The sequence below is a fragment of the Malaclemys terrapin genome, chromosome 10 (genome assembly GCF_027887155.1).
Source record: "Malaclemys terrapin pileata isolate rMalTer1 chromosome 10, rMalTer1.hap1, whole genome shotgun sequence".
Lineage (NCBI taxonomy): Eukaryota > Metazoa > Chordata > Testudines > Emydidae > Malaclemys > Malaclemys terrapin.
The window spans coordinates 25,411,785-25,437,101 of record NC_071514.1 but is presented as its reverse complement, the minus strand read 5'-3'; the positions used below and the strand labels follow the sequence as shown (position 1 = coordinate 25,437,101).

The window sequence follows — 25,317 nt, the reverse complement described above, 5'->3', positions numbered from 1 at the left end:
TGTTGCTAGTCTGGTCTATTACAAACTTTACTGTTGGAAGATACAGTCTATTGTACTGTTGCTTTTGTGCAGGGACAATCTAGCTGATGTTGACAATGGCAATATTCATTTGGAGGCACAGCATGCATTCACCCATCGGCGACAGATAACAGAGGAAACAGAAAATCTAGACAACAGAGATTCTCCTGAGGTAAAAACTGTATGGGTTTAAAATACAAATCAGTGTTTTCCTGTAGTCAAAAGGTTTGATTTGAGGTTTTGTAACCTAAAATATACTTTTTTTTTTTCTCCCTGAAAAAAAGAGCTGGGAAGTTATAACTGAAGATGAGGCCACTATGTACAGCAATCAGAATCTTCAAACACTACTGCCACAGAGCAGCTCTGATATGCAGTCTCACCTTGCAGAAGAATTGAATACCAGACTTACTACCTCTGGGAGTCCAGCCACTGGCCAATCAACTTCCTGCAGTGTAAGATAGCAGATATTTTTCCAATTGTTTTAACATGAATAGTAAATCTTCAAATTATTTTCCCAAAAGCTAATTCTAACCCAAATTTCTTACAGCAAGTATTATGTAATATCACTTTGTAGTTACTGTACTGAGAAACTCTTAAATTAAGAGGGGAATACCAGTCCTAATTAGCTTTAGATATTTTTTTATTTTATTTTGTCAGAGCTAGAATCAATATTTCAAACCAAGAGCATCCGTCATTTAACTTCAGTTCTTGCAGAGGCTTAAGGATAATCTTGGTATACTAGACCTACTCGCCAAATAAAATGTTTTTCATTTTTCCCCCACTTTGTTTTTGTAAAACAAGACTTTTTCCATGAGACCTAAAGCAGCATGTGCATTGAATTACCTGAGTTCACAAATCTAGCTTCTGTTCAAGCTATCATGCTGTCTAGAATACCACCAAAAAGTACTACAGAAGGACCGTTCTAGAACTGTACCTAAATTTACAGCAGTACATTTTTGAGGAGAAATCAACACCATAGCATTTTCCTCTCGTGTGGGGTAAACTTGAGAGAAATAATTTACATTACTAAGACCGCTAAGTCAAGGGATTGGAGACAACTATGTTGTAACCTGATGCATTTTGAAAAATCCCCATTCCATTGAAAGAAGCTTACCCAGGGAGGTAAGGTGTGCTAAGCCATCAGAACTTTGGGGTTTTAAAATTTTCACTTTTATCTCTAGCCCTGATTGTGAAGATGCCATTCCATATGAACTGCATGTAAACTGATAGTATTTTTGTGAGTCTATAGATAGTCATTTCCAGTGCTGCTGCTCTTTGCTTTACTAGCTAACACTGTACTCAACATAGGGCTTATCTACACAGTGGGGTATCACACACTAAGTGGTGTGATTTCTAAAGTTCACTAATGTGTTGTGCATTAATTGGTCTGTATTAGATCCTGCTGATGTGCTTTAACATACTTTAAATATTTAGTGAGCCACCAGTGGGGTTTACGCAGACCAATTAATCCGCAACATATTAGCATGCTTTAGAAATCACACCCCCGTAGTACACATTACCCTGCCATGTAGACAAGCCCTCAATTCCTGCAGTTCAGAATCCTGTGGACAGCAGTAAAACTGTCACTTTCTATTGTGGCTGCTTGGGAAGTCTAAACAGGAAAAGAGGCAGTGGTAAAGTTATTTTTAGGGAAAGGTGAGGTGCAGAAGATATCCTGTGCACCCCTCCCTCCCAAAAAAGAGGTATAGAAGTAGAGCCTCACTCTTCCTTTACAGTGTCCAGAAGACTAAAATAAGGAAGATCCATCCTTTCACAGCAGTTATCAGCCTCTGAAGGGAGTTGAAACAAAGCCTGCTAAATTTCAGCAGCTGGAGTATATATGCTAGTAATATGACACGCTTGAGTAAGGTCCAGAGTTAACATCACTGTTCGAATTCCATCACCTTACTCAGAAATCAGATGATTTGCACGTTGCCTCCTTAGTACCGTATATACTCGTTCATAAGCCGAATATTTTTGGTAAAATAGTGACGCATCAAAGAGCGGGGGTTGGTTTATAAACGTATCTACACCAAAATTTGATTATTTGAAACTCTATGGAATCATTTAATTGAATATCTAATACAGGGATCGACAACTTTTGGCACGTGGCCCGCCAGAGTAAGGAAGGAAGCGGCGGCCAGCACATCTCTCGGCTTGTGCCGCTTCCCGCTGCCCCCATTGGCCTGGAGTGGCGAACCGCAGCTAGTGGGAGCTGAGGGGCTCCATGCCTGCAGATGCTCCAAGTAAACAAAACGTCTTGACCCTCAGCGGCTTACCCTGATGGGCCGGGAGCCAAAGTTTTCCAACCCCTGAAATACAGGGTCGGCTTATGAAAGGGTCATACAGTTTTTTGCTATTTTAACCTATCCATTTTGGGGGGTTGGCGTATAGACAAATGAGCTAATGAACGAGTATATACGGTAGGTTTACTCCTCTACCTAATAGGTGTCTGGTGGTAAATTTTGAGATCCCTAACATGTCATAAGCATGAGTCTAGTTACAGGACACAATAGCAATTCTGTAATAGCTGTGTCCTCAGGCTCAGCTGTATTTTATAAATTAAATAATGTGACTGAATGGTAACAATTCTAGTATCTTAATGCCTATATATCAATTCATAATCTGTTGCAAATGGCATTAGCTTGATTAGAATCTAAACAGAAGTACAAGTAGTAATAGACTCCATGAGCAGATGGTTAATACCTCTTACAATATTTTTCAAAATTTCATTTTAAATAAGCATTGTTTTGCTGAAAAAATGAGGCAGCTTGAATGAAAACTGAATTTTCTTTGTTGCATTATTGTTGCATTGCTTGGTAGCATCAAAAAAGCAACAATCATAAGTGATTTACAGTTCTCTTTCATAATTTCAAGAACCATTCCAGCAGAAGAGGTAGCCTGCAAACATACAGAGTTGAGGAACAGCCTGCACTTCCTGTGGTAGGTTATATTCCAAAAACCACACGATTTTGTAGAGCATAAGAATCTGAAAATTCACTACTTGTGAAACTTTTTTTTACCATGGGTAAAGTACTAAAACGCAGGTGAGATTTGGCCTTCAGCTTCTGGCAGCTATCCCGACAAAATCAGTCTGTGGGTCTTGCAAGACTGGAATCCCAACATAAGGCTTCCATCTTCCAAGTTCACATTTTTAGTTTTAATGATGGATTTAATGTATGGTTGTAGCCTGGAGGAGGGAAGAATTTTAACATGTAGATGTGAGACTTTTTTTTTTTTTAAGTTAAATCATCTTGCTTTATCAACAATACAATTCTAGCATTTTTGCGTTGTACTCCCGTACGCCATTGCAGCTTCGTAGTAACTTAACAGCCATAAATTCTAGGCTAAAACAGCCAAACCGAAAGATTTTTTTTTTTAAACATGTTTTCCATCGACTCAGATGGTGGTTTTGAGCAAAAAGGATGTGGTTGGCTTCTATGGTTTCATGTTATCCAATATGGATTTAAACATCTTTACTGTGTTTTACCCACTATTTAAACAACTAAAAACTTTCCCTCTATGACTTCTGATTTGGGGAAATCTGATGGATGAAGACTATTTGCTAGTCAGTACTTTCCTACAGTAATATTTTCCTCTTTAATTTTAGTTACTCCCTACTTCATCTGGATTACCTCCAGGTTGGGAAGAAAGGCAAGATGAAAAAGGAAGGTCATATTATATAGATCACAATTCCAGAACGACTACCTGGGTAAAACCTGTTGTGCAGGTATTTTTGAGTTCTCTCCATTGTTTCATTCATATATCCTGGAATGAAAAGATATTGAATAGCTAACACAAATCAAATAATCTTTTTGAATACACTACACAATGACTGAACTTGTCTAGAGACCCATTCAGTGAAACCAAACATCTGAAATATGAAAAGCATGTTAAAGACTAGTGGCCCATATATGACGGGTAGGGGGCTGGTATTTTTCATATGTTAAACCAGTCCTCTTTATTATTGCTGTATTGCACATGTTCTTTTTTCAAAACTCCAGAACAACTTTTTTTTTTTTTTTTTTCCCCTCAACTCTCCTTTAGTCCTGCTTCAAGAACTTTTTAAGGAAATTCTTATTGCCTTAAAATTTTACATGGAGAATCTGAATATCTGACTGTACTGCAAACTGTTCTGCAAGGGTTATTTTTTATGTAAATGTCCATATTTATCAAATGCATTTTAATGTATAGAACCTCGTGTATTAAGCAATACAAGATGTGTAAATGGCCCAGGTAATTATGCCCTGAAACATTTTAGTATTGTGAGGCCTTTAAGATTGCAATAAACTTTGAGACCTTAATCAGTGGCTATCACTTAGTTTGGCTGATACTTGGTTTGAGCAAATCTGTGTAATGTGTAGTAGTAGTCTTACGAAAAAGTCGTCACCAATCAAAGATACAGGTACTGCAATAGGAAGAAGTATGTTGATCTCCAAGGTTTTAAAATAGCTTTCTTACCTACCAATGGGAAGGGAGTCCCAGTCTACATAACATGATACATGAAAGACCAATTTAAAGTACACTGCTCCCCCTCGTGACAACTTGAGGAGAGTCCGCCTCAGTACAACTACAGCAATTAAATGTAAACTGATAATAGAAACTTGCATTTGGAGCTAGATTTGGAGTACACTTTCAACACTCCTTCTGTTCTGAGCAAAGGCATTGTTGTATATCTTAAATTCTCATTGGAAATAGTGTGAATACTCTGTTACAGTGTTGGTTGTCATATTGAAACATACTGCTTCAGAGATAATGTTGCATCTCTTGTGAGAGTAAGAGGGACTCTGTCACTGGGAACAACAGACAAACAAAAGTAGTTAATTTTAATAGGAATTCACTATGTTCACTTGAGGGTTTAAATGTGCCATTGGCATTTTTATCTAATTTTGACATGCCTGCAATGAGATCATACTCCTGTATCTATCATATCAGTCAATGACTTCATTATGTTGTCAGATTGAGTTGAGTATTGAGTGAATTACATGGAGAGTTTAGTAACAGGAGAGAATTATTTGGGAGAAGCTTATTTTAACAAAGTATGTTTGAGTAACAAAAGAGTTGAATACTCTCTGGAAAAACAAAAATAATGGAAGAACTCAGAGTAATTATATTTAACTTGCCTGGGTATGACGGTGTCTCTTTACAGTAAACATATTAGGACCACTCCATTCACATCTCCAAAAGCCCTTGCTATTTTTGGCTTTAACATGAATTGTTAACATTACACTGGCTTTGTGTTCAGTCCAAAATGTACATAACTTTATTTTTCTTATCTAATATATGATAGACTACAATAGAAACAAGTCAATTATCAACTGTCCAAAGTGCTCCTACAGGACGTCAACCACAAACATCAAGTGATTCATCAGAACAGTCTTCTAATCAACAACCTGAAGTAGAGCAAGGATTTCTCCCTAAAGGCTGGGAAGTCCGACATGCACCAAATGGGAGACCATTCTTTATTGACCACAATACCAAAACTACTACATGGGTAACTTGCTTTCAATTCAAAAGTAATAGCCTAAAGTCAAATCCTGGCCCCATTATAGTCAGTGGCAAAATGCCCATTGACTTAACTGGGGCCAGGATTTCATCGCATATCTTTTTTCAAAATAGGGTTATCTTATTGTAGATTTAATGTGTGTGTTGTCAGTCAAACTAGTGCTTGTGCCAATAACCTATTCGTAGTATTTATGTTCCTACCTCGTGCAACAGGTGGTATACTGTCAACTTCTCTCATTGGATCAGCAAAGAGGTGACAGGGCTCTGTAGGACATATCAGGGATGGCGAAATCAGGGGACAGGAAGGGGCTAGCGCCACTGCAATAGAAATATTGGGGAAGGCTAATTGTATGTTTCTGGCCCCCTGATGTTTTCTGCCTCCATAATATCTCATGGAGTCAAGAGCAGAACTCTGCTTCCACACCCAAGAAGGTGGAGGTGAGAGAGGGATCCAAAGGGAGGAGCTCCTGCTGCAGTGCACAAGCTCAGGTTGGCTGCCACAGAGCGGGTAGGAGCAACTCTCCTCTCCCCTCCTTCCAGCCATCATGGGTCCCAGTGGAGACACCCAGCCCGAAGGAGGGGCAGGAGCATGTGCCCAGCCATCAGGGCTAGATGGGAGTAATGGGGTATCAACCCATAGGGCACCAGCTGCCTGAAAGGGTGGGGAAGCACAGTACATCAAAGAACTGCTGTAGGAATGGCAATAGGAACTGCTGGGAATACTTCTTCCCAGCTGGGAGCTGACTGTTCCTCTTCCTCCCCAACCAAGTTTCAGTAGCTCCCTCTCTTATCCCTCCATTCACAGCAAGCTTCCACCCCCTTGGTAATCAAGGCTGATGTATGTAGTTGAACACACATACTAAGAAGAAATTGATCGGTAAAGCAATCTGTCTTGCAGCTGTGAAACCCCTATATTTTGGCAGATGACTGTCCTACAGCAGTTTTGTAAGGCTGTTGGCGGTGATTGCAGGCATGTGCTGTTAGCGGAAAATACCTTTGTAAACTTCAGGCTTGTCTACATGGGGAAGCTAGCACTCAGTGAGCTAGAGTGTAAATTTAAAGCACACTCGCTACACTTACGTCCCAAGTACTCTTACTGCGCACTAAGGGCATGTCTACACTTACCGTGGATCAGTGCTGCAGCAATCAATCCACCGGGGGTCGATGTAGCAGCTCTAGTCAAGACCTGCTGAATCGACCACCAATCGCTCTCCCATTGACTCCGGTATTCCACCGGAACAAGAAGTATAAGGTAAGTGGTCGGGAGAGTGTCTCCCGTCGACCCAGCCTGGTGTAGACACCGCCGTACGTCAGCCTAAGCTACATTGACTCCAGCTATGTTCTTCACATAGCTGGAGTTGCATAACTTAGGTCGACGTAAGGACCTGCCCTAAGAGTGCTATCAGGTGGTTTAGCTTAATATACTTCCAAAGTGCATTAAGTTAACGTGCACAAAGGCATTCTTACTGCTCAGTAAGACTGTCCACGTGGGGAGTTAGTGTGGTGTAGCTAATGTGCACAGCTGTAAATCTTACCACCCTGAACATACCTCATGTATACAATTCAGGTTGTGTAGGGTATCCATGAATTTTTAAAACTACAGCATGCAGTACAGATGATCTTAGTGAAGGCAGGTCTTAGTGAATAGTTTAAATATTTGAAGATCCAAACCTTCCCAAACAGCGAGTTAGGGCTCTTTTCAGGTGGGAGAGAAACATTCAGGTTTAGGTAGTAGATTCAAAATGAAGAGTAGTCTCTTCTTGGTTGCGGAAGAATTTCACTCAGAAAATCAAGGTGTTCCAAAGACATTTTGTGGAATGGTTAACCTGGTTCAATTGCTCTTAAACTAAATTGGATTCATGAATATTGTTGCTAATAAAATGAGAATTTAGATAAGCCTGGAAACTTAAAGGTGACCATAAGCAAGTGGAGAACTGAAAATTCCTGTGACTCTAGTTTGGCTGGGGAATGTGTATTAATTGTCTAGCTCTGAGTAAGGGTAGTCTGTCTTGGTCATTACAAAATCAGGAAAACATTAAAGTATCATTAATCCTTTTCTCTTTGTTAAGAAGTGTTTTATTATGTTTTCAAAGGAAGATCCAAGATTGAAAATTCCAGCTCATCTGAGGAAAAAGACCTCTCTAGATCCTGTAGATTTAGGCCCCTTGCCAGTAAGTGAAATTTTTTGGTTTTGTTCTGAGGCTGATCTAATTTTAAACATTTAAACTAGCTATCTCTAAGTTTAGTGCAGTTATGATACACTTTTAATATATTTAATATAAAGTATATAGCCAACACTCAAATTTTGAATCGCATTGCTGAGACTTCAGTAATTGTAACTTGATATAATATACAAATACTGCAATTCACTTACTATCTTGATTAAATTGTTAGCATTTGTTGCAGACAGGATATATAAGAATTAGTATTAAAAGATCACTCTTCTTATAGCCAGGATGGGAAGAGAGAACTCACACAGATGGAAGAATATTCTACATAAACCATAGTATGTACAATATAGTATCTCCTTGTAAGTTATGTAATTAATTACTGAATCAGATCTAAATTGGTGACACTAACTTAAATGTCTTGCAGATACAAAAAAAACACAATGGGAAGATCCTCGATTGCAGAATGTAGCAATAACTGGACCAGTAAGACTTTTTATAAAGATTTTTATATTTTTGCAAAAAATAATATTAACAGAAGTTAAATGAAATTTTACCACTATTCTCAAATATTCCGTCTGGAATGCCTAATTTCTGTAGTGCTTGAACATAACAGACTTGAGAAGGCATATCTGAAAAAGAAATATCTGTATTTCTAGATCTGTTATCCCTTAGAAATAATCTTTAAATGAAGAAGAAACATTGAGTCCATGTGAAAAGCAGAGAATTTCCTCAATAGAGAAAGCAATATTTTTGAAGTTACTGATCAACTCTGTGTGATATTTAGCTGTGCTGTGCAAAATAAAACTAATTTAATCTTTGACCTAACATAAGCTTGCAGAAAACAAAACTTTTCTTTAAAAGAAATTTATTTGTGTTCCAAAAGAAAACTAACTTCCTAGCTTTGATACTTAATATGACAGATAACTGTCAGCAAAACTAATCGCAAACTACAATTTTAGACAGGATTTCAGTTTTAAAATATTACTTCATTACTAAAAAATTCTTATTTCAGTACTTTTTACTTGTTTGTTCAAAGGCTGTGCCTTATTCCAGGGATTATAAACGAAAGTATGAATTCTTCAGAAAGAAGTTGAAGAAGCAGGTTAGTTATCTACTAATACCTTACAAAACTGTGAGAAACCTCTTTCAATATAAACTCAATAGGCCAGATTTTCCAATGCTTACTCCATTGCAAGAGCAACATATGAGGGCTGGAAAGCAGCCAGATGAGGCAGCTGACCGTTTTCCCCATCGGGAGCTTTCAGATGGCATAAACCCAATATGCGTGACCTCTCCCTCTTGATGCTAGCATAAAGAGCATGTCGGGGGAGAGAGGAAGGAGGAAGTATGGCTGGAGCAGGCTGTGTTCTGATAACTCGCAACTAACCTAAGAGCATTCCTGAGGCTACTATAACCAATGCAGGAAGTCAGGGTAGTGCAGATTCTCTCTGAGAAGCAAGGAGCCATAACCTTGGTGGTCATGATCTTCCCCCATCCCTACCTGCTCCATCTTTGTAAATGTGGACTAAGGGCTTGTCTACACAGTTTGGCAATATGGACTAGAAGGATGTTGATACAGGAGTATGTTAACTTGCGCTTGGGAACTTTTAGTTTGTGCCATCAGGGACTACATGGGCCAGTTAGTGTGCAACGTTTTGGTGCATTTTAGAATTCACATCCCTCTAGTGCACTTTACCACACTGTGTAGACACGCCCTAAGGTTTGCATTGAAAATGACTGAACTTATTGTATGTGATCTGTTGAAAACTGGAAAAACATAAAGTGAACATTTGGTGCCAGTGTGCCATCTGACATCAGGGCACTTGGTTTGATAGCCATACTAGGCATATCATTACCTGTACTTCTTATGATACTGAATGCTGCTGACTCTGTATGCTGCACTATACCAGAGGGGAGATATTAGAAGAACTTTGGAACAGCATTACTTAATTGTGCTTGCTACCATTCAGTTTAGGAATACGGCTGGTTAGATCATAGATAGTATGGCCTAATCATCAGCAAAATATTGAATACTTAATCCTGGGACCTAAGATCAAGATTTTAGAGGGACTCAGCAATGAAAACTCAGCATACTCAGTGCATCACTGATTAATATAGTGTAACTTGAAATTCTTACTGTTTCAATAAATAGTTAATATTGAAAAATTGGAGGGAGTGCAGAAAAGAGCTACAAGAATGATTCAAAGTGTGGAAAACATGCCTGAGAGATTGAGCTTCTTAAATCTCTCACTTCTTAGTTTATCTAAGAGACAGTTAAGAGATTACTTGATCGCTGTCTACAAGTACGTATACAGTGAAGAGATTTCTGATAGTAGATAATTGTTTAGCACAAAAAGGCATAATGATATCCAGTGGTTGGAAGATGCAACTAAACAACTCAGACTAGGAAAAGGCACTTTTTTTTTTTTTTTTTAAACTGAGGGTAACTAACCATTGAAGCAACTTAGCTAGGGATATGGTGGATTCTCCACTATTTAATTATTTTAAATCAAAGTTGAATGTCTGTCTAAAAGATATTGTGCAGCTCAAACAGTAGTTATGGGATTGATTGCAGAAATTATTGGGGGTGACTCTATGACCACTGTTATTCAGGAGTCAAACTAGATGATGATCATGGTCGTTTCTAGCCTTAAAATCTCATAATATTTACCACAAGACAAAAGTTACACATGTTCAAAGCAAAAATATTGTATGGATTATGAGCATGAAGCAAAAATGAGTGGAAAGAACAAGCTGACCTGCAAATAATATTAAAGCATATGCAGAGTGGCCAACCAGAACATGTTGTTTTCTATCAGTATGAAAAGTTTAGGTTAGACGTGTACTTCACTTGTAAAAACAAAATAACTTCCCTAACCTTTCAAGCTTGTTTTCTGAACAGAAAAGCAACTTGAAGAAATTCTACATGAGGTACACTTCATTCTGTTATGTGCCCCTGGTCTAGCAAGCCCAGACTGCATTTTATACAGCATGATTGTAATCTGGGAAGTGATAGTGAGCTCACCCATGCAACAGAATCATATCTGTTTGTGACAATCATATTCCTTAAGAATGAAATAAAATGTTCACTGGTAGTCTTCTTAGTCACCACAGACAAACTTGATTATTTATGTAATAATATGGGGCTGGATGCCATATGCAAAAGGAGAGGAAGATCTTACAGGCGGTGGACTAGAAATTGGAATAATTAATAGAAAAAGCCTGTGAGCAAAATGCTTTATGAAAGCAGATGAAATTAAAATGCTTGGGGTTAGTCTAAACACATGATGTAATTATTGTACAGTATTAAAGCATTATACACTTTGATATGCTTTCAACAACAAAGGAGATGCTCAGTCACAATAAACATTTATTTTAATCTACAACTTCCTTAATGGGGAGTAGAACTTGGTGTACTGATCTCTCCATGCTAGTCAAATCTTCTGAAAATAGCCGTTTTTTTTCAACCGTGTTATGTTGCAAATCCACAGAACATACTATTGAAATAAAGTGGCATGCATGTCATCTTTTGACTTTGCCTTATTGAATTTTGCATAGTCAAGTGCAGTGTTGATTATTCAGTTCTCCTATTTTTCCTATTGCTTTTCAGAGTGATATTCCAAACAGATTTGAAATGAAACTTCACCGTACAACAATCCTTGAAGATTCTTACAGAAGAATTATAGCTGTAAAGAGAGCAGATTTCCTTAAAGCAAGACTCTGGATTGAGTTTGATGGTGAAAAAGGCTTAGATTATGGAGGAGTGGCCAGAGAATGGTTCTTCCTTCTCTCTAAAGAAATGTTTAATCCCTATTATGGATTGTTTGAATATTCTGCAACGTAAGTAAAAAGGAAAATACTGGTTGGGGGAAGTTGCTTCAGTTTAATCTCTAACATAAACTTAAATGCTGCCAATGTTATTATTTTAAGGAAGTTTTGGTACGTACTACTGTTGGCTCAACAAGAGAATATTGTGCTGTCCCAGAAACCATAGTCCTATATTTTGCTGAGAGTCTGAAAGGAACCTTCATAGTCTTTGTACAGATGAGTGTCAGTTTGCAGCCAATGTCTCTGTTCCTATAATTTTTTATAACATTCATGATTGGCTATATATTTAGAACAAACACAATAGCATTTCTTCTTGAATTAATGCTTGTGTCCATTCTCACTTTACAGAAATGACTGAACAAGTTTGTAAAATAAGAGGGAGTTAATGGTAACAAACAAAAGACACAGGGTGAAACACTGATCCCATTAAAATAGTTTTACCATTTTCTTCAGTGGGGCCATGACTTCACTGATGGTTTCTGTCGGTGTTTCGAAACTTCAGTCCTACTAAATTTACAGTTGCCTGCACTTAACATGCTTTAATATTAAATTAGTAACTCTATAAACTACGTGTTTTTATGAGCGATACTAAGATTTCTTTCAAATAATTTGCTGTGGTAATTGTTCATGCAAAATTTTGCAAGTGGTGTTTTCCTCCTCTTAGGGATAACTACACTCTGCAGATCAATCCAAACTCTGGATTGTGCAATGAAGATCATCTCTCATACTTCAAGTTTATAGGACGTGTAGCTGGAATGGCTGTTTACCATGGCAAGCTGCTGGATGGTTAGTATTTATTCTGCATAATACAGTATGCAGATGAATATTGTGTTTTGAATTTCATTTATCTAACTTGAATACTCTTTACTCTTTCAAGGCTTTTTTATTCGACCCTTTTACAAGATGATGCTTCAAAAACCAATCACACTTCATGATATGGAATCTGTGGTATGTAAATTCTGCTGCCATCATTCATGTTAAGTTTTAATATTTACAGTAAAAGTTTTTGAATATTAAATATTTAACATGAATGTACACTTTGAATCCTTAGCTCCTTGCTTTTTAAAACAAAATACTACGGGTATAATTTTCATAGATGTTGAAGTGGTTTAGAAGCCTGAGGTCCACAAAAAGTCACTGGGACCTAGGCTACTAAGTCATTTAAGCTCTCTTGAAAACTTTACTCTACTCTAAACCATCTGTGATGTTCACTTAAATTATTTCTAGGACAGCAATGTGGTTTAATGTCTCATCACAGAGGACTAAGAGTTGGCTTTCCTGTCTTATTCCTAGTTCACTACTAATTTTCTGCTGTATGATTATCAAAAGAGGATATACCTTCCACATCAGGATATTGGGTAGCTTAATTAATACAAAGTATTCTGAGATCCTTAGAATAAATGTCATAAATGCAAAGTGTTGCTTTTATTACAGTTTTTGTTCCCATAGTAATAAAGGTCTTGCATTAAATTTTCACCCCTTTGGGTTCCATCTTTGGGAACCAGATGCCACATTATGGAAAATATTTTTCCAGTAACAGCATCTGGATTGTTCATGGGCCCCATCTAGAACAGTTGTTTTGGAGTATTCTGTTTAGAATAAGCTATTCAGTGTCACTGTTCTTTTCTGTAATATATATAGTTAATACCCATAGTAATATAAATAGACCATTGGCAATACCGTGTATCTGGAATCTTTTTGTTCCAACAGTAACAAAGGTTTTGCCTTAAAATTTCACCCTTTATGGGATTCCGTCTTTTTTTTGCACTATTGCATGCTCTGAATGCTTTATGTTCTCAGACTCTTTATAGTTATGCCCAGCAATATAGGAGAGAAGAATACTCCAGAGAAACCTAAAATATAAGGTCACAACATTGTGTACAAAATATCTTATCACAATCTCATGTTATGTCAGCACTGAAGGTATTTCAGGACTTCTATTTTAAACTTTAACATCTGTTTCTTCTCTGAGTGTTTGGCTACACAGATTCCATTCTTGGTGTGCATGCACCTCATGCATGTGAAATTGGATTCTTTTGAGTAGTAGTATCTCTCGGGTCTGTACCTATGCCCACTGCCAGGATCGTGGCAGGCTCTGATTCCCACCACCTCCTCCTGAGCTGGTGACAGAGAGCCTCTCCTAAGGCTCCGTCCTCCAGAAGTTTTAAGGTGGAGTCCCATACCAATCCCTTGGCATGCAAATCCAAGTTGACATCAACTGTCCTTTCCTATTCCAAGAACTTTGTTGCCGCCGAAATCTCTAGGAAGACAGTCTTGGTGCCAAATATAGTGGTACCGAGGTTGCCAACACCATCCACATAGGCACTGAGAGTCATGGCATTGAGCAATCCCATACTAAGACCCCTTTCCTAAGCATAGACTGACTATTGTCTAGGTCAGCACCACTACCATATGTGGTACCAAGACCTTTCTGTGGGACTGGGACCAGATTCTCCTTTCATTGAGAGGCTACGGGAAGTCATTACCAAACCACCCACCCAAGCTTCCAGATCGGATGCTGGTTTTGGTAAGGCTGTTCTACAGTCTATAAGTAGACCTCCACTTCCCCATGTAGTGCTGTGGCAATTGCTTGTTACTTGCCAACAGTGGAATCCATAGACAGTCTTTCAGAGAATGAGAGAACTGTTATTTACCTTACAATAACTATGGCTCTTTGAGATGCGGTGTTCACACAGATTCCATGACTTGTCCTCCTTCCCCGCTGATTGGAATCTTGCTACTATTGGATTCTTATTGGTGACGTAAATGAGTGAGGGTTGCAGCTGCCACACCCTTTATGCCCTCACCTACGGTGAGTGAGAAGGTACTTAAGGCCCGGGCAAACCCCCGGACTCTTCTGTTCAAAAGAATCTGTTCTCACTCTCATGGGATATGTGCTTACCAAGAGTGGAATCTGTGGCGCTGACAAATCTTGAACCACAGTCACTGTAAGGTAAGTAACCATTCTATATCCTAATATCTAGTAAAGTGTGTTCTGCCTAACTTCCAGAGTTTGATCATTTTGAAAATGAAAGACTAGTGACCAAATACTGACCGCAGCATCTAACATTCTCAGGCTCAATCTGCTGTTTCCAGACTTTTTAGCTCACATAGCAAACTTGAAGATTCATATTATTTTGCAAGAGGTTTGAAAAGTTCTGCTGCAGCAGGAGCACCTGAATGAAGACTGGAGAATCAAATCAGTAGCCCAAATATACTCCTGTTTTAGAGAATACAATTATACATTAATTGATCTAGTGCCTTGATGAAGTACTAGAGTTTATCTAATCCTTTACCCCATGCCCATCATGAATAGTACTTTAAACAAGAGTACCCGCCTTTATTGGGAGGGAGTAACTTGTGGTGGGCAATACCCCATCCTGCTGATGGAAAAGGAATGGTACTGAAATTGGCAAGGGAGGGAGTAGGTACTATCCATTGTTCTTGGCATATGAGGATACTGGTTAAAATGAATGAAAGAAAATGGGGGCTTCCTCAGGTCCAGCAAAGATGTGGAAGATGGGAGTATCCCATAAAACAGAATAAAAAATACTTTATTATTTGACCAAATTTTTCTCGTTTGTTTTGAAATTTCACTCTTCTGCTTGGATCACTTCATCATAGGTGTACCTTCCAAAAAACAATGAGTTGTGCCTCACTTTTGAAGTACTCAAATGTAATTCCTTCTGTCTTCAATGTTGAAGGAAGTGATTTGTCTCTGTGGGCTTAATCAGACAAATATAAGTAGTTACTCTGTTTACAGTGAGTTTAATGAAGACCTCAGTCTTTATTCAGTTGGGTTGGGTATAAATATGGAACATGCTCTGTTTGTTTTAAGTAAGTCTTTTATACTTATTTATTAAGCATACAACTTTTATTTTTAGGATAGTGAATATTACAATTCTCTGAGATGGATTCTTGAAAATGATCCAACAGAATTGGATCTCAGGTTTATTGTTGATGAAGAACTCTTTGGACAGGTTTGTATATTGATGTTTTGTCTATTCTACTTTATATAAAGTAAAACATTTGTACAGTGGAACTGAGTGGGTTTCTCTGTACAATACTTAAAAATAGGATACTGTGATAAATACATGTGCACTTCAGAATTGTGTTGGGCTGTTCACTCGGGCTTCTTGCTGTGGCCGGTACATGTTCACTTACTGTTTTGCTAAAGTAGTTGTAATTTGAGACATGCCTGGGAAATGGCTGTTTCAGCAAAGCTTTTGACACAATAAATTGTGCTTTTGAGTGAACAGCAGCTACAATTTTAAAATACAGCTTTTGTGGTGAATGCTTCTCCAGATTAAAATAAACATTCTAAAATGTCCTGTCACTTAAGTCTTAATGAAAGCTGCATCCTTGTGATGGTTCTAGAAGTGCTGGAAATGAGCAGAGATATTTTTTAAAAATACTGTTAGAAGTAGGTTCCCTTGGCAAGTGTGAACATACTTTTTTGAGTTACCCTGGCAAAACTGTGGAACAAACTTTGTCAGTGGAGGGAATCTGTGCAAGATTTAAGTAATGTGGATCTACCACTGGTCTTTCACAGAAATCCCAGTTTACAATTGTTAACCAGATATAAGCACACTAGTAGGTTTTATGGTTCTGTGGGAGCCTTAAAGTAATTAAGATTGCAAGACAAGAAAATAAAAATCTAGATGTGAAACAGGCTGAAGACTCAGGCTGTATACTGAGATTCTGGTAATATTAAACCACTAAGTAGCAGATGTGTGCATCAGTGCACTGCTCACCAAAAATGCTGTAACTGTTTTGTAGATGTTTTTCTAAGAAATCTTCAGGAAAAAGTTTGGCTCACTGCAAGTGCAGATTGTGAAGTTAGTAAAAATATACAGTATTACTGCAAACTTAGTGATTTACTGTACTTGAGTCAGATAACTGAGCTGCTACATTGCAATCTGGCACCACTGAATTGTGAATGTATGCGTAATATAAAAATGGTATTTATTCAGGTGGCATGAGAGAGTGGTGCTATCTATCATAGTTTTCAATTCTTGAAGAATTAAACTGAACTAAAAAAATACTTTCAATATTTAAACTTGCATTCTGTTGAGCACATACTTTGTGTAAAAGAGTTTCTTGTTTAGACCCATCAACATGAGCTGAAAAGCGGTGGATCAGAAATAGTTGTCACAAACAAGAACAAGCGAGACTACATTCAGTAAGTAGTTGGACAGTCTGTGGAATATACCTCACCTCATTCCAGTTTCTCTAAATAAAGGGAGGTCTTTGTATTGTGTTTCATTGAGCTTCCGATTGTCTTGAAGCAAGCTGTAGCCTTGACGTGGTATGTGCATTGTTTGTACTTCAAATATTCAATTTTATTTTACAGTCTTGTAATTCAATGGAGATTTGTGAGCAGAGTCCAGAAGCAGATGGCTGCCTTTAAAGAGGTATTAATTTCTTAATACATTGTATCCTTTTAAAATCTTTCATATCCAATATTAAGAAAAATCTTTTGGAACACAGCATCAAGATCCATAGGCTACGTTGCTATGACTGTAAGAGTTAGAGCGATCAGATATTTAATGGTGCATGGTTTCAGCTCTGAATTATTTTAATGATGCAGCACTATTGTTAAAACACTTACCAGCTTTTTCATTATAAATCTCCCTCCACATGCCTAGAAGTTAACTTCTTGTCCAATCCTGAACTATCCTAGTTGCAATACAAACGATTTTTTTAACAATTCTGAAATCGTTCTTTATTTTTTTAAGTAACAAAAGTGTAAATAAAATTAAGTTTATTGGAATTGAGTGACTTTAACTTATTTTTCTCCTCTTTATACAAATGACACTCTGTAAATCACTAGTCCAGTGGTTCCCAAACTGGTTTGTGAACCATTGGTGGTCCTTGAAGAGCTAGCTGGTCACATGATGTTGACTTTCCTGACTTTTCAGCTGCTAAACAGCATTATAGGCTAATAAGCAGATACATGTACTTTTCCATGTGTAGGAAATTACTATACTTGCCACAGGGATGTTGTGATTGTGAATAGGCAGGGCAGGAGGAGCAGAAGTCTCTGTAATAAATGGGAGAGGAGACGGTGAATGAGCTGGTCTTCTCAGATTCGGCCTTCTCTCTTTAAAACAAAACAACACCATGTACCCTGTGAGGAAATTAAAGCTCTGCATTATTACAAAGTTTGTATGGTTTTCAGTAAATAAGGATGAAATTGACTGATTGATGGGCATAACTATTCAACACCTACCTGTCTCATTGACTGAGCACATTCTATCCTGTTCATTGAATGAAGCAGGAGTCCTGTGGAGGAAAACTAATGTAATTGGACTAGCATAATGAATATGCACAAGGGAGCAGAACTTTTTACCCAACAGAAGTAGAATTGAGATTCCTTGATTCTATTCCTGGTTCTGGGTCTCCCATGTAAGACACTTGGGTTCTATTTATGGCTCTGCCAGAATTGACTATGTGCAACTTGCCAGATCCTTCATTGTATTCTCTATGAAATGGGAGAAATTATTTGCCAGCTTCCGAAGCCAGGAATATAAGGCCTTGACCAGTATTCATGGATAAAAATGGAGAGAAGTGAGAATGTCAGCATGAGCATGCCCAGTGTAGCTGGAACAACACTGAAACTGTTTCAGTTTGCATTGGAAGCCGAATCTGTTTCCAGCATTCCCCAGGAATGATGGAACAGAAAGTTTTCATACAGCCACCTTTGCACCCTGACGTCTCAAGATCTGCATGCAGTACAGCTTAGCAAGACCCAAAATTGTGGCCCAGGTGTGTTTGAAAACAGTGCTGTATTTAATGTAATGCCTTGTCTGTAGCTTTTGGAACGTGGAGATCTAACTCTTAATGGAGGGGGGAGAGGCAGTTTAAAATATAACTTGGTTTTCAGAATCTTTTTTCTATATTTTAGGGTTTTTTTGAACTAATATCTCAAGATCTAATCAAAATTTTTGATGAAAATGAACTAGAGGTAAGTGTATCACAGAACAGGAAACAAATTCTGTTGGAACCATATTTTGTTGACTTACATTTTGGTATTTCTCATTTGTGTAGTTACTAATGTGTGGACTGGGAGATGTGGATGTGGCTGACTGGAAGTTATATACAAAATACAAAAATGGCTACAGCATAAATCACCAAGTTATACAGTGGTTTTGGAAGGTAACAACAAGCTCGAACTTACTATTTATGCAAAATCTATATTTTAAAAACTGCTGTTTATCAGCTGTACAGATGTATCATTTGTTTAACAGAAAAAAGTAAATATTTGTACATTAAAGCTACAAACAGGGAACATAAGAACTAGAAATAATGCGTGTTTATGAATATAATACAGTATTGATATGTATCCTATTCAAAAAGCTGTATAGGCTGCTGGCGTAAAATACATTCTCTGTAGCTAGTCTGGCGTAATTACACTAAAGAGTTATTAAACTCTTGTGTTTAAGTTACAGGAATCTGGCTGCTTGTTTATAACATCAACAAACTTCAAAGAAAGTAGGGGCCAAATCTGGGAGTGAAGTATTTTAACTGCCTTCTGAGTCAGTAACCCTACTGTTACTGTGCTACTTAAATAATTGAAGGTGAAAAAAGATTCAACCAAAATATGTAGACTTCATGGCTTTTAAAAGCATGCAGAGAAATAAGTTGTATTTATTATAGAAAATAACAAGAATAGGCTACCCTTAAGATGTAGGAAAAACAAGTAAATAGTGTATCACATAAAATTGCTAACCAATGTAACATTAAAAAATTGAACTCTTTCAACTAAGTCTTTAAATATTATTGCCCTGTACAGGCAGTGTTAATGATGGATTCTGAGAAGCGAATAAGATTACTTCAGTTTGTCACTGGCACATCCCGTGTACCTATGAATGGATTTGCTGAGTTGTATGGTGAGTTCTTATAGTGCTATTCACCCAACTTGTTAACTGGGCTAATCAACATAAAGAACCTGCTTTTCAAACTGTCATGATGATTCACCATTTGACTTGAACCATATGCCTATTACATATCCATTTTAAAAAAATAAATTGTGTTTTAAACATTTAAGTAGCAATTTGTAACTAGTTAGAGGTATCATTTAACCACACATGGACTAGATTTAGTAATATATATCGGTATGAAATTTTTTCCTTGTAGAGTATTGATCTGTCAACTACTACTGCTATAAATATGTACCCTTAGACTTCAGTATTGGTGTGGGAAAAAAAAAAAATTCTTGCAGTAAATATGTATCCAGAAATATTTAGAAAGCAATCATTGGAACATACACCCACTGCCTTTGAGTCTTGTGTAGAACATCCACTGATATCATAAGTTCTACCACAAAACAAGAGCAATATATTGAATAGACTTAAATCTTTAATAAAATAAAAAAAAAAAAAAAAAAAAAAAGCGAGAGAAAGAAATTGAGATTTATTCCATTCTGTGATTCTCTAAGTATTACTTCTTCCTGTAGGTTCAAATGGACCACAGTTGTTTACAGTTGAACAGTGGGGCACCCCTGAAAAACTGCCAAGAGCTCATACCTGGTAAATATTCTCTTCACTTATGTAGATTTTCATGTGTTGAGAACAGGGCCGGCTCTGGCTTTTTGGCTGCCCCAAGCGCGAAAAAAAAAAAAAAAAAACGGGGCGGCCAGAACGGCAAAGCAAAAAACAAAACAAAACCTGCGGCGCGGCCAGAGCGCAGTGCAGGGGGACTGGCTAGCGGGGGGGAGGGAGCGGGCGGGAGAGAGAAGGGGGGCAGCCAGGGCTACAGTGGCCCCTCCCGCCTGCTGGGTGGGCTCCGCTCCAGTCGGCTGGGAGGGAAGGACGCGGGCTGCAGGGCGCTCCCGTCCTCCATGCCGCCGCTCCCTACAGGGCGGCTGGAGCGGAACCAAAAAAAAAAAAGACGGCTGTGCCGCCCTAGGATTGGGCAGAATGCCACCTCGTTCAATCTGCCGCCCCCAGCACCAGCTTGCTCGGCTGGTGCCTGGAGCCGGCCCTGGTTGAGAAGTAACTTTGTTCAAAAAAACTTAAGAGTTTTTTTCTTTTTTTCAGCTTTAACCGCTTGGATTTGCCTCCATATGAGTCATTTGAAGATTTATGGGACAAACTTCTCATAGCAATTGAAAATACTCAGGGTTTTGATGGAGTTGATTAGGCCACAGAATTCAACATGCTATGTTGTTCCAGTGCTACAATTTCTTTTTAAGGGTTTACAAACAATTTAAATATTTCCAGGGAACCTAATGTTCTTTCAGTTATTTGGCTATTGAACTTTCATAGTGTAATTTTGTAAAACAAATAAGTGTTAAAAATTCACCAACTCTCTTAAATACATTTTGCCATTTTCAGTAATAAGTATTTTATTAGTGGCTACAAAATGTATAGTGGGTAGCTTAACCCCACCAATGCCTCGAAGAGTAAAATGTCTTTCAACAATTACCTCTTTTACAGTATTTGCCAGATTGTCCTACATTAAACTACTGAAATTAAAACTGTGAAACAATGTTTGCAAGTGTACATTTGAAACATTGCTGCTCTTTTGAAGAGCAACTGAAATGATTAAACAGTTTGAGGAAATTCAGTATAATGCAATATCCTATTCTGTGCTGCTTCAGGCTGTTTATGACAGATCTGCCCAAAGCACCTTATTGTTTAGTATATTGGGTAAAACATTGAAAGCATTTGCATTTCTTACTCACGTCAGCTTGCAGAATATTGACTGACTTATATAAGGTTTTTTTAAGAATTCTGTTTCGACTTGCTTTTGTTAAAATGCAGTTTGACAAAACCAGGAACTTTTGTAAGACACACTTGAGTAGCATATTTCTGAATTGTAATAAGAAATTATATTCTTTTGTCTGAATTCATATGCTATCATTGATTTCTTGAGTTTTCATCACATTTTTGATAAACGTTAACAATGGATAATATTTCAGTTCAGCCTTTTGCAACAAAATTAATCTTAAAGCAGAATTTGTCTGACAACCACAGAGTATTAACTAAAACTGACAGTTAAATGCCTTTGTTATCCATTCTTGCAGTCTTGCACAACAAAACAGTAAGGACATGTTTACAGGGTTTTATGGGCCAAATTCAGCCATCTGATATGTGCAAACTTCACTGACATCAATGGGAATTGGGCATATGAATCCAGGAGCAGAATTTGGCCCTATAATATGTTTACAGGTTATGCTAGTTTCTATAGCTGCGTTTTTATATTTTTTATTTCTTCTCTGTTTGTTAGTCTAGAAACCAAATTTGTTAATACGGTATAACCAAAGTCATAGCCAATAATGTGTAATTTATTGTAGGTCAGCTCTTCTTATAAACTTAGCTTGATGTGTTTTGTACATGTGGATATTTTGATATGAGTGTCAGCACTGGTTATTTTGGCAAGTGCTGGTTAAAATGATTATCAAACTTAATTCTGAAAAATGTATAGGTTTACATGCCTGGCTTGCTTTAATTTGAACATTTTGTTAACCAATATGATCTCGAGGCAATTACAGTACATAGCTTTGGCCAGCAATTTTTTATTCAGTCACTGTCTTTTAAATATGCAAAAACAAAAGTGTAGGTCATCTCTATAAAGACATGTAAATTATGTAACAAATGTAATAGGTCTTAAGGGATATTTAAAATCCCACTTTGTTTTATTCTTCTTTAAATTGGTCTTTAATGCTGAGTATTACATGTAAATAAAAAGTAACTTATACAAAATTCTGATAATCTAGATGCAGTTTTGTAAAACTTGGAATGATATATCAGTAATTCTGTATAGATTTGAATGTAGCAGTATTTGTTGCGTACTTTAAAATATAAAATATTCACAAATAAAGATCCTGAAGCAGTAAATAAAAATTTATTCTAATAAAGAAATTGTGATTCATTGAATTCAAATTCAAGTCAAGAAGCTTAAAGAAGCACCTAGTTGTCAGTTCAGAATTGTTAATGTATTGAGAAGACCTATAGAAGCACTGCTCTGACTATCCTCCCCCCATCCCCAAGATGTACACAAATAATTTGGATGGATTTTTTTTTAAGAGGTCTAGATAATTTTCACCATTAATTGCATGAGTAGGTATGGAAGCATTACACATAGGAAGATTTTAGGGTGAAACTGTGGTTCCACTGAAGTATTGCCACGACTTCAATGGGACCAGGATTTAGTTAGCCCTTAATCTTAGAAGTATATTGGACTAAATGAACCAAAGGTCTGACCTGATTTGACATTTTCTGGTCACATAGAAGAACACAATCTGTTTTGAGCTTGAACAAAGTTCAACAAATACACACTATGGGAGCAGTGATTTAAACTTGTAGCAGATACTGCAGATCAAGAATGCAGAAGTGGCAATAAACTAAACTTAAATTAAAACATATTTTATGCATTTGAATTTTCCATGTTGATTTGGTATGGATTGGGTGCATATGCACAGAATGACACTTCAAAAATGACGACTTTTTTTTTTTAAATACCTTGTCTCTCTCTCTCTTTGGATCCGTTTAGCAAAAAAAGCTACAATATTTGGCTCACACATTATAGCTGCTAAATTGGACAATAACAATTACAAGCAAGTACCCTTTTTTCCCCCCTTTATTTTAAAAGTTACTATTAAATACCTCAATTCCACCTTGTATTTGTAAATATTGGCCCTATTTTCACTATGTAAGTTACTATGAACGTGTTTTCTACCCAGAAATTAGTTGACACAATGTGTCAGACACAGCAGATCCTTTCTGCATATGACTTAGGCCAGTGGTTCTTAACCAGGGGTACGTGTACCCCTGCAGGTATGTAGAGGTCTTCCAGAGATACATCAACTCATCTAGCTATTTGCCTAGTTTTACAACAAGCTACGTAAAAAGCACTAGCCAAGTCAGTACAAACTAAAATTTCATACAGACAATGACTTGTTTATACTGCTCTACATACTATAAACTGAAATGTAAGTACAATATTTATATTCCAATTGATTTTATTTATAATTAATGGAGATCTCCTATCTCCTAGAACTGGAAGGGACCTTGAAAGGTCATCAAGTCCAGCCCCCTACCTTCACTAGCAGGGCCAAGTACTGATTTTGCCCCACATCCCTAAGTGGCCCCCTCAAGGATTGAACTCACAACCCTGGGTGTAGCAGGCCAATGCTCAAACCACTGAGAAAATAAGCAACTTTCCAGTAATAGTATGCTGTGACACTTCTGTATTTTTATGTCTGATTTTGAAAGCAAGTCATTTTTAAGTGAGGTGTAACATGGGGGTACGCAAGACAAATCAGACTCCTGAAAGGGGTACAGTAGTCTGGAAAGGTTGAGAGCCACTTACTTAGGCTGACAGTGTTGCATAGGCTTTGCTATGACACTGTTGTATTTAATGAGATAATGTTGCAGGCAAGAAAGTAGGACAGCTTCTTCCAGCACAGAAGTTCCAGCCTAGGAATCCAACACAGGATTTTCCCTGCAAGCCACTGTACTGCCTCTATCACAGGGCAAGAGTTGCAGATGTGCATGGAGCCAGGACTAACTCAGATGTTGGCTATGGCAGTTATGATGCCTTAGAAGCTCCCATACATATGTCCCCAGTTGACTGTCCCCTCAGACCTAAATTTAGCCCCTTTTACCTGTGTCCTTCAGATTTATTAGGGTCCCAAAAGGTGCTGGTGATTCAAGCAAAGGATGCCAACATTCTTGTTTGTTTCCTTGCTAGTTAAGCCTTTCACCACCATGAATCTTACTTAATCCACAAAAGTAAGTGACTGAAGTGGTAGCTGTTCTTGGGACAGTTAGTCTCAGTAACTTTTCTAAGATGATAATGGTAGACAAAAATCATCTTGCAGGACATCACCGCGTTCGGCAGGGTCAATACAGTCCAGAGGCACTTCAAGCAATGTGGTTTCTCCCTCCAAGACCCCTAGTTGGCCTTGAGAAGTCCCACTGAAATATACAAAGGTACTTTAAAAAAACAAAAAACTGGGAAATTGACAAACATCATTGTGTGACAGGTAAGGTAATGGGACACAACCCAAATTTTTAAGAAATAAGTTGTGGGTAAGTATCCTTTGTTCCTTCCTGCCTAAATATTACTTACAATGCTGTCAATGTGCTCCACCATTCCTTTAGGTATTCACTTCCATTTCCAACAGTTACTGAAAAGTACTATACACCCCAACTGCATCACTTGCTCTAACACATATCCTTAACATCAACCAAAGCAAAGTTCAAACAAAATAACTCCCCACATGACAGTTGGATGTGCCAATCTGTTGATAGAGTGTATGAGGTCACTGTTAGTCTCATAAGGTGCAAGCTTGACTGGAGAAAGCAAATCCCTAAGGAAATGACTCACCTCCCTGGGTGACCAAACCTAATAGAGAGGGGAGTCGGACTGCAGAGTGTGGGGGGGAGAGACTTGCCACCAAGCACATCTGGGTAGGCTCATAACCTTGGCTAATATGCTCTTATTGTGCTAAACACCACCACCATAAATACTTTGTGCAGAGAGTGTCATGGGCTTTTGGTATTCATGTTCAAACGGAGCATTTGTCTCAGCTCTGAGACCCATATGTGGAATCGATTTCACTGTAGTTAAGTCTTCATCCTCTGAAAAAATAATTGAGTCAATCCCACTGTAACAGAACTTGTGGTGGTTCTTCAAGTGCTTGCTCCTAGGGGCCCGCTTAGGTCCAGGAAGCCCCTTCACCTCCCCTGTGGTGGGGACGGGGGGAGGAGAGGTTTGCCATCATGTGAGCCTTCTCCACTGCTGCTCCTCATTGTAGCTTCACTGGGGGTGGGGGATGGGGTTG

At 37.9% G+C, this 25,317-nt stretch overlaps 1 protein-coding gene across 5 annotated transcripts in view; it reads left to right on the top strand.

Annotated features, from left to right (window-relative positions):
* The window catches only part of NEDD4 (NEDD4 E3 ubiquitin protein ligase), a 121,486-nt gene extending 99,110 nt beyond the window's left edge, over positions 1-22,376 (top strand). For 4 of the 5 annotated variants that reach the window (XM_054041621.1, XM_054041620.1, XM_054041623.1 and 1 more), the window contains 20 exons: positions 73-190; positions 303-470; positions 2,896-2,961; positions 3,629-3,748; positions 5,309-5,512; positions 7,617-7,694; positions 7,975-8,029; positions 8,119-8,177; positions 8,731-8,796; positions 11,305-11,534; positions 12,187-12,308; positions 12,400-12,470; positions 15,407-15,502; positions 16,631-16,704; positions 16,876-16,936; positions 18,430-18,489; positions 18,573-18,680; positions 19,318-19,414; positions 19,981-20,053; positions 20,564-22,376. In XM_054041621.1, the coding sequence (XP_053897596.1) occupies positions 73-190; positions 303-470; positions 2,896-2,961; positions 3,629-3,748; positions 5,309-5,512; positions 7,617-7,694; positions 7,975-8,029; positions 8,119-8,177; positions 8,731-8,796; positions 11,305-11,534; positions 12,187-12,308; positions 12,400-12,470; positions 15,407-15,502; positions 16,631-16,704; positions 16,876-16,936; positions 18,430-18,489; positions 18,573-18,680; positions 19,318-19,414; positions 19,981-20,053; positions 20,564-20,666 (2,029 nt within the window). In that variant the 3' untranslated portion in view covers positions 20,667-22,376. The remainder of the gene's footprint in view (positions 1-72; positions 191-302; positions 471-2,895; positions 2,962-3,628; positions 3,749-5,308; positions 5,513-7,616; positions 7,695-7,974; positions 8,030-8,118; positions 8,178-8,730; positions 8,797-11,304; positions 11,535-12,186; positions 12,309-12,399; positions 12,471-15,406; positions 15,503-16,630; positions 16,705-16,875; positions 16,937-18,429; positions 18,490-18,572; positions 18,681-19,317; positions 19,415-19,980; positions 20,054-20,563) is intronic. The other variant, XM_054041619.1, reaches the window with a different exon arrangement.
* Positions 22,377-25,317: the final 2,941 nt, after the last annotated feature.